The sequence below is a fragment of the Microtus oregoni genome, unplaced genomic scaffold, assembly GCF_018167655.1.
Source record: "Microtus oregoni isolate MIOR12 unplaced genomic scaffold, Mior012 000015F_ref0000493, whole genome shotgun sequence".
In the NCBI taxonomy this organism is placed as follows: Eukaryota; Metazoa; Chordata; class Mammalia; order Rodentia; family Cricetidae; genus Microtus; species Microtus oregoni.
In genome coordinates this window covers 3,488,683-3,497,700 of record NW_024543074.1, presented here as the reverse complement: position 1 = coordinate 3,497,700, position 9,018 = coordinate 3,488,683, and the positions used below count along the sequence as shown (strand labels likewise).

Genomic DNA, 9,018 nt, shown 5'->3' with positions numbered 1-9,018 from the left:
GCACTTAGGAGGCAGAGGCAGGTAAATCTCTGTGAGTTCAAGGCCAGCCTGGTCTACAGAGGAAGTTCCAGGATAGCCAAGGCTACACAGAGAAATCCTGTTTCAAATAACAAAGCAAAAATTCAAGTAAAGAGGTGCTTGGAGGTGGTCCTCTGTCCCAGGTGGTCCAGATAACCCATCTCCATGGGGGCTGGCTTGAGCTCCTTGCACAGCCTGTAGTCATTTCCTTGCAAGCCTCTGTGGTTCGGGAGGAATTGATATGGTCCATGGGACGCCTAGCCAGGTGCCTCTGAGATAATGAACCGAGAAGCCTTTAGCTCGGCAAACTTGACTCTTAACGCTTGACAGGTCAACAGGAAGCAAGGTCCCTGGTGGAGCCGGAACCCAGACCCTGATGGGCAAATTGCAGGTCTCTTGTGGCATTTGTGCCTTGGGGATATTGTCAGCTGCCACTCCAGGACTTTGGCATAAGTGGCAGGTGCCACCTCTACCCCACCATGCCTCTGCCTGGTGGGGCTGATGGTGTCTCTTGTCACCTGTCACCCCAGCCCCCGGTTCTCCAGGCAGCACGGCAGAACTACAAGCCTTCGAAGTAACATTTCTCTCTCCCACTCCCAGCCATTCCATTGGCTCACTTCCCAACCAAGAGTAACTGGATCACGGAGTTGCCCTCAACCCATTGCAAATGCCCACTCAATGATCCAAGTCCCTGATCACCCCGTGACCTTCAGCTGTCTCCACCCCCACAAACCCCTTCCTCCAGCTTCCCTCTCCACCCACCCACCTTGTGCCTCTCTGAGCAATGGTCCTCGCCACAGGAGCCTGCCACATGCAAGGTCATCAGCATTCCTGCCAAGGATGGGGACGGGGGTGACTCAGTTCCCGCTTGCTCATCTAGGGAAGGAGAATGAAGGAGAGAGGAGGAGGGACAGAAGCCCATTCAGTTTTGCCTTAAGCTTCACCAAGAGGAGGACTCGGCTTTGCTGACGGTAGAGCGTCTACTAGCTCCCAGGCTCCAGAGCAAGCTATGGCGTAGAGATGGCACTGCTGAAGCCAGGAAGTACTGAAGGGCAAAGCAACTCTGGGGACCCTGGCACTGGGAGACCAGTCCTTCTCTTTCAGTCACAGTACAGCCCTTTGCCCTCAGAAAGATGCTAACCGACGAGGGAGACACAACCTTTACCTTGGTCTGCGTCAACCAAAGAATGTCCAGTCTGTTGAGGGAGGTACAACCCCTACCCTCAGAGGCCCCCCAAACTCTGATGGGGAGACACAAACCAAGTAACTGAAGAGCTCCCTGGTCTGGTGTGCTAGGCTTGCACCAGGGGCAAGCCTGTAGGAGAGACAAGACCCTTACCAAGTTGAGTGGGTGGGTGGGGGGACAAGACAAACCAGAAGCAGGGTCCCCAAACAGCTTGAGAAGGTTGCAAAGTGACATCAAGGTGCTCTAGGGAGGTCAAAGGGTTGGTGTGAGGCAGGACCCTGACCGTCGTTTCTTGAAGGGCTCCTTTAGGAAAAAGCCAGTCTCCTGTGGGTGCTCCCCAAGGCCAGAGTGAGAGAGCAGGGGCATTATGGGACCTGAGGTCTGTCTCTACAGAGGGTGCCATAGCTGTTGCTGCTCAGAAGGACAGAAGTGGGTATCCTCTTAGCCAGGGAGGTTGAGCGGACCTACTACCCTTGTGAGGATCAAGGGGGCTCATGAACTATCTGAAAAGACGAAGAGGCCAGAGGGTTCCTCCAAGGAATCGGGATTCGGGAAGACATTTGTTAGCCAAATCTGAACTGAGATCAGCCTGGTTGCCGGGGAAGGCAGATAGGCAGGGGAGAGGAGGCAGAGTGTGCAAGAGGGTGAAATGAAGTTATTAAAATGAACCCACCCCCTGTGCAGGCAGCACCGTGTGCCAGAAAGGCCGGGCCCTCCAGCTGTCGGCAGCAGCTGGCTCTCCACGGGAGAAGAAGAGTAGGAGGGGCCGGTCAGAGTGTCCCTGTACTCGCTCTAGAGTTCAGTGTTCTCACAGAGGTGGAAATGGGAGCGCCTCACAGTTTCTTCTGCTACACCCCACAGGTGCCCTAGGACAGTGTCTGATGAGGGGCACAGGTGGGAGAAGCCTCCGGATTCTAGCAGCCAAGGTTTCTCTTGGTGGGGGTAGAGGATGGAGTGGGGGAGCCCCAGGCCCTCTGACTGCAGTCGCAGGTACAGAAGGGAGGGAGGAGAAGGCTGTGTAGGGGCATGTGTGTCTTAAGTCTGCTCAGAAGAAATGGCTTCAGGATGATTCAGGGCAGAGCTGGAAAGAGAGTGTGCCCCCTCCCCCCGCCCGCAGCCATCTCGCTTTCTAGGTCATTTCCCATATAGAGGGGCTGCAGCCAGGTGACTGTGTGCTGCAGACTGCAAGTGTGTACCATTTGGGCTCAGAGCTTGTGGGCAGAGGGCAAAGACTGGGAGAGGTCAGGCCACTGGCTCCCACTGTGGGACTCTCCACATCATGGCTACACTTCCCAAAGGGACCTTTGAACCTGAGTGCTGACCTCCATAGAAAATAGACCTAAAAAGACCTCCAGAGGGGACATCCTGGTAGGGGCTGGCGTCCATCCATTCTGATGCCTTCTCCAGCAGGAGGGAGAAGTGGCTACTCTCCTGCTCTGTTTGTCCCCAATGCCACCTCAGTCTGTTCCTTTTCCCCCAAGAGGCAGATGGGAGTCACAGCTGGAGAGAGAAGAGAGGAATCTCTTCATCCTCTGGAGCTGGAGCCAAGTTTGCTTAGAGGTCATTGGGCAGGTTTTCAAAGTATGTCAGCATTTATCCAAGCCCAGGGCCGAGATACAGGCCCTGCCCACCCGTGCTGAGCTAGGGAGGACCCTGAAGGCTGTATGACACCAGCCATCTGGGTGATTCTCAGAGATGTAGGTGCTGTGTGATGCTGGAAGAGAAACAGAAAGAGGCCAGTGAGGCCAGTGTACTTTACCAGGCATTAGAGAAAAACAGTGGCAGAGCTGGGACACCATCTACCACTGCCCTCTGCAGGGCCAGAGATGGCAACTCAGTGAGGACCCGGGAGGAAGATTTGGCCCATGCTGACTCTTACCCCTAAGCTGCCCCTTCAGGTGCCGTGCCCAGCCTCAAACGTGTTTGTTTGGACCCCTGGCACTAAATCTGTTTGCTTACAAAGAGTGTCAGAGAAGGCAGTCCCAAAGCCTCAGGGAGCCCCAGCACCAAGAGGCCTGCAGCTTTGGTCCCCATCTGGAAAATGCTAGTCAGAAAGGGCCCCAGGTCCCTCTCCCCTGGATAACTCAGAATGTGCTGCCCTGGGAAGCTTTATTCTCTGCTCCAAGGACAAGACTCTGCACACAGAAGTGACAGGGCATTTCACAAGACTTCCCACCCCTCCCCCCACCCCACAGACAACACTAGGGCACAGTTCCAGCGTGGCCACACAGTCCAGCCTCCTGCGCCCCACTCTGCCGATAGTCCCATGGCCCAGAGAAGGAATCCCCGTTCCTATTGCGGAGTCCCCCATCTGATATGAGGAGCGGGCTGGAGAGGGAGCACTCTCAGCGGCGTTAGGGCAGAGAATGGGCACACAGCACACAGGCAGGCTTCTGCTCACTGCCCTTCATGCTAAAAGGAACTAAAGGTCCTGTCTCGGCTGAAGGACGGGATGGCGTGCCATCAGCAAGAGGGTGACAGCAGGGGAGAATGCTGGCAGGAGAAGGGGTTTTGGAGGGAGAAGGGGTGGCCTGGCTGGTGACAGGTAGTCATGACAGCAAAGACCTGAGGGTAGGGATGAGGTCACCACTTCAGCCTCACTGTAGGAAAGGGGCTCCGGGCTGCCCACTGCCAGCCCCATTGGAGGAAGCCACTGAGCCGTTCATCCCAAGTTGTCTACCTGACCTACACAGTGGACACCCCTTTGTCCACTGCTGTCCTCTTTCTGAATGGCAAGGAGAGAGAGAGCCAAGGGTTAAGGTCTTTTCTGTGGCTTGATCTGGGGCCACCTGGCCTACCTGTCCAGGAGCCTCAAGGCCCAGTGTCAGCTTTGGACCAGTGGGAAAACTCTCTAAGGCTGCCCAGAGCCCATTCCTCCTCCATAACAAGTACATTCTAACCTCAGGTTGGGGCCAGCACTGGGGACCCTTCCCCCACCTGACCTCTCGTCCTCTCCACCCCCTCCCTTCCTGAGGCCCATCCCTTTCCCTGACCAGTGCCCAGACAGTCGGCCTCCTGCACAGGCCTCTGCGGCCCATCTAGGTCACCCAGATGGGTAATAGGGGGTATCGCTGTGGTAGTTGTAATCTGGGCACACCTTCTGCACCAGCCGATAGTCCGTGCTGTAGAAAGCAATGTAGACACAGACAACTTTAAAGGGCTGGGAGCAGCTCCAGGTGGCCGAGCTCTGAGCGTGATCTCGGGAACAGATCTTGGCTGGGTCGTGGGTACAGAGCGAGGTCCGGCGGCCCCGTTCTACTTTCTCCCACTCCATCCGGCAGTTGAAGATTTTGGAGGCCTTGGCTTCGATGAAGATTTGCTGTTCCTGGTGGAACTCTACAGCTTTACTGGGGGGCACAAGGCTGATGGAGATGTTACCCTGGCCTGTGGCGTTGTGACGGAAGTGGACGCTGAAGGTCCCGTTGCCGTGGTCCACAATCTTCCCCGTGACCAGCAGGTTCAGGGCCACTGTCTTGATGTTGGAGTAGAAATCACCCCATCCAAATATTTTTTTTACCTTGGTCGAGGGTAGGGGGCTTTGCTTGGGGCGCTTGGGGGGCTGCCCGAGGACACCCCAAACCTCCCCAGGTGGGGCCAGCAGCCCTAGGAGTGTAGAGTTGGCCAAGGGGCGAGACTTAGGTGAGATGTGACCTCGCTTCCGAGGCACCCTGGGCCGAGGCTGGCCTTCATGGTCATCATGCTCAGAGTCCTCTGAGCCAGGGGGGCCATCATCTTGGCCACAGATGACCTATGGGGGGGGTTGGAAAGAGAATTAGAGCTTTGTCCCCAGACGATCCAGGGGATTTGAGATCTGGCCCACCACCTATCACCGTCTCTCCAGGGTCTCTGTCCCTGTCTGACCCAGGCTAAGGGGACACCTGCTTGTTCCCTTGTGCTGGGGTCAGGGGTATACCCTGGCTCCCTTACGATCCACCTTCATGCTCTGATACTTCAGTCACCTCCTTTCTTTACTGCCCAGCCCCTGGCTCCTATTCAAAATCTGGAAGGATGGTCAAGATGTCTCTCCCCTTCATGGACTAGGATATCAGAGACACACAGGTCTCCTCTCCAGATAAGCCCCAGTTAAGTGGGAAGGGCTCCGCTTCTGATCTTGCAGAAGCCCCCAGTCTGAAGGAGAGGAAGACTCCCTACCCTCGAAATGGCCAAGATGCCAGGGATGCATTATTCCTGTCCTCAGGAGTCCTTCACCTGGAGTTGGGGAGTTGCAAGGTATTTGGGGAGCCCATCCCTGTCTTAGAGCTCCCTTGTGTCAACACACACATATCTCATGCTGTTTAAGACATTTTCGTCTTCTGACTGAGATGCCACTCCTAGCCTAACTGCTGGCCTGTGGACCATAAAATAGGACTCTAGAACCCAGTGACGGTCCTGGTCAGGAATCAGTTTGGTCCAGGTTTTGCTGAGACTAGGAGACCCAGGTACGAATGCCACACCTCGGATGGCCAAGCTTGTGGAAGCAAAATCCTTCTCTGGGGAACACTGGTGACGACATGCCAAGACGGCACTTGCATGATGAGGGACCAGTTCTTGGGAGTCCCATCTCCCAGGTGAAGACATCAGGATGTGCAGGTTACATCACCACACGACACGGGCCACAAGTGTCCCGCCACAAGGCACAGACCAGATGTACCTTTGCAAAAGACTTTTACTGAAGCCCTGTTTCCCATCTGGAATGTCCTGTCAAATTCTGCCAGGGCTTGTCTTGCCTCAGCAGGCTCAGCTATGGTGACAGGCCACACCTTGGGGAGGCTTTCTAGAGGAGGGTGGAAAGAACAGGCAGAACTCGGCAGGGCAACGGGAGGTTACCTGGCTCCCTAGACTCAGTGGCCTGGATGTGTTTGCTCAGTTTCTGAAACCGAGTTCTCACCAGTGTGTCTATGTCGCCAGCGAGGAGACACTGGTTCAGCTACCACATCTGGATTGATGATGACATGGGTGGGGCCGAAGGATTACTGAGGAGCTGGGATGGGAGGTTCCATAAAGGGTTAGTCTTTACGCCTCTTGCTTTGGCCTTGGCTGTGCCTACAGCGGTGCGGCTGTGCGCTGTAACCAAGCCAGTATCTGTCCCGCAGTTAAGGCTGGCCCTGCTTTCCAGGTTTCCAGCACCTTCAGGGTCAGGAAAGGCAGGAGGGGAGACTCCTAGGGCTGGGTTCAAGGCTGCCCACTTGTTCGTACTTGGCTCTAGGTTTAATTGAATGGTTGAGATAGTCAATAGCTCAGTAGTGAACAGGGCCACAGATAAGGGCCAAGCAGGGAAGGCTTCCTTCCCAACAGTGGACTGGGGGTGGGAGGGTTGCTGTCAATGGGAATCATTTTGAGGAAGGGGGCACATCTAGTGGCGCTGAGGCTTCTCCAGGACAGGATTGGGACGGGGGCAGCTGTGGGGCGGCGGGCATGAGTCGCGGGGGAGTTAAGCTCTGGGCTAGGGTCCGGGGTGGGGTTCTAGGGCATCCTGGGTCGCCGGGGAGCGGGCTTTAGGCGCTCAGCTCAGCTGTTGTGAGCGCCTGGGGCGGGAGCCGCCTGCCCAGGTCCTGTGGGGTTCGGGCTGCGCGCAGCCGGGAGAGGCGAGGAAAACAACAGGCGAGGAGGGAGGGAGCGGGAGGGACGGCGGGAGGCAGGGACGCGGGGGCCGCCCCCAGTCCGCCCGGGCTTGGCGCGACAGGGCCCACAGTTTGGGGTTCTCTGGGCCCTAGAGGTCAGAGGAGAAACCCGCGTCCCCTGATCCGGCAGGTCACCTGCCCCACCCCCGTCCTGCGCGTCCTGGGATGCTACGAGAGGTCGGGTAATCCTTGGCGACTCAGCTCCGAGGGCCCTTTTCCCTAGTGTCACTCGCACCTCCCGCCATCGGCCGCGGAGTGGGTGGGCCAGCCAAGCACCCTCCTCTCCGCCCCTATTAACCCTTCCTGTCCAGCCTCCGGCCTCGGACCCGCCCTCTCCCCCAGCCTCCAGCGTTCGTCCGCAGCCCCGGGATGTCAGGATGGGGGGTAGGGAGAAAGTTTCAGGGCTCCGCAGCTTCCCGCGCTCTCCCCATCCTCTGGCCCCCGCCCTGCGCCGCTCCCCGTGGACCACTCACCAGATAGAGGCTGCCCTGCACTAGGAACACGAAGCAGCAGCGGGTCAGTTGCATCTTCCTCCTCCGCTCTCACCCGTCTCTTTTTTCCTTTCGGGGTCCCAGGCCCCCTCTTCCCTGGGCTGCTCCTTCAGGCGCGCTGTCCCATGCTCAGGTCCCGGTGGCTCGCGGCCCTCCCCTCAGCCGGTCGCTGGGACCGACCCCGCCCCCTTCGGTCCAGCTGTGTAGCCGCCGCCCCCTCCCCGCGTCCAGCTGCGCGCTGCGCGGTCCTTCTCCCGGTGCCAGATGTGAGCCCGGAGCGTCTCGAAGGGGCTCCGGCTGCGCGGTGGCTCTGACGCTCCAGACAGGCGCTCGGCGCCCCGCTCGCTTCCAGAGGCTCGGCTCTCGCCCAGATGTGCTGGGGACCTGCGCGCGCGCCCGTCCCCGGTGCTAATTCCCCAGACCAGACGGCCCCTCCCGCCCCGTCGCGGCGCGCCCCCTGGCGGACGCCCCGGGCCAAACCGAGCCGCGGCCGCCCGCTCCCCGCGCTGCGCCCCGCCAGACTGGAGCGCTTCTGGCGCCCAGGCGGCTCCCGCTTCCTCGTCCCTCCCACTGGCGGCGGCGGCGGCGGCAGGTACCGTGAGCCCAGTCGGTACCTCCGGAGTTAACTCCTCCCCTGCCGGCCCGCAGCCAGGGGACCTGGGACGCCGACTTTCCAGGGTAGGGTACCGGAGGCGGACAGAGGAGCCCTGGGAGAGGAGGCAAGAGACTGGAAGACCGCCGATGGGGACACAGCTTTTCCGCCCTTCTGACAGTGCGCCTCATATTCTGTAGCGGGCATTGGGGTTCTGTTGCCCTACCTATCCTACCCATAGGTGTCCTGGAATTTGGAAAGACAATTCTGTCCAAACCCATTTTAAGGGTCTAAGGATATCAACAGCGGGCCACAGAGGCTGGTTCCTGCAAGACTTGATGAGGGTGCTGAGGGAAGTTCTTCTAAGTGTCTAGCTCGCACCCCTTTTCTTAGCATGGCCTTTCTTTTTCCTAGAAGATCTCAGGACCTCGGAGCAATCACTATGAAGCGTTTGGTTGAGGCGCTGGCCAAAAGAGACCACTAGGGGCTAGGCTGGATTCTGGGGTTAGGGTAAGGGTTTGCCTCCTGAGAAACGGCATTAAATGGGATGAATAAGGCCTCTTGGAAGCTGTCCTTCCAATTCTTTCTTACCCATTCCCTATCACATAGGTGTTCATCAGGCTGAGGGGGGCCCACCCAGGGGGATCCCAGGTTGCCCTGGTCTCTTCAGATCTCCAGGACAAGAAGGACTAACCTAGACAAGAGATTCCCAAAGATGCAGGACCACCTTCATCACTCGGAGCACTGTTAATAGCTAGACCTCTTCCTAGCTCTCTAGAACTCCGTCAGTCCAGAGAAAAACAAAAGGTCGCATCCTCGGATCCCTTGGAGGCATTTGGAGTGGCCCCAGTCTAGGCCAGGCCTGTGGAAGGTTGTCTGCACTCTCTTCTGTGGTCCCTCTGAGATCCAGTGTGGTCCCTGGCTGCAGCCCCCAGCTCACACCCAGCCTCCTCCCCCACCATCTGCCAGGCGTTGTGCGAGGAATGCAGATGAATCTTAATATCGGCCTGGGCCAAGTGCAAAGAGGGAGAGACTGCAGAAGGAGCTAGCCCGGATGAGCCCCTGTCTCCTGGATGCCCTGGGCCTTCTTTCCGGTGTGTGAGTGTGGTG

At 58.0% G+C, this 9,018-nt stretch overlaps 1 protein-coding gene across 1 annotated transcript; it reads right to left on the bottom strand.

The window, feature by feature from the left end:
* Nxph3 (neurexophilin 3) lies at positions 1 to 7,824 on the bottom strand. The gene is made up of 2 exons (XM_041665874.1): positions 7,299 to 7,824; positions 1 to 4,952 (listed from the first exon to the last, which is right to left on the bottom strand). Exons 1-2 carry the CDS (start codon positions 7,350 to 7,352, stop codon positions 4,248 to 4,250), a joined length of 759 nt encoding a protein of 252 aa, XP_041521808.1. The 5' UTR covers positions 7,353 to 7,824; the 3' UTR covers positions 1 to 4,247.
* Positions 7,825 to 9,018: the final 1,194 nt, after the last annotated feature.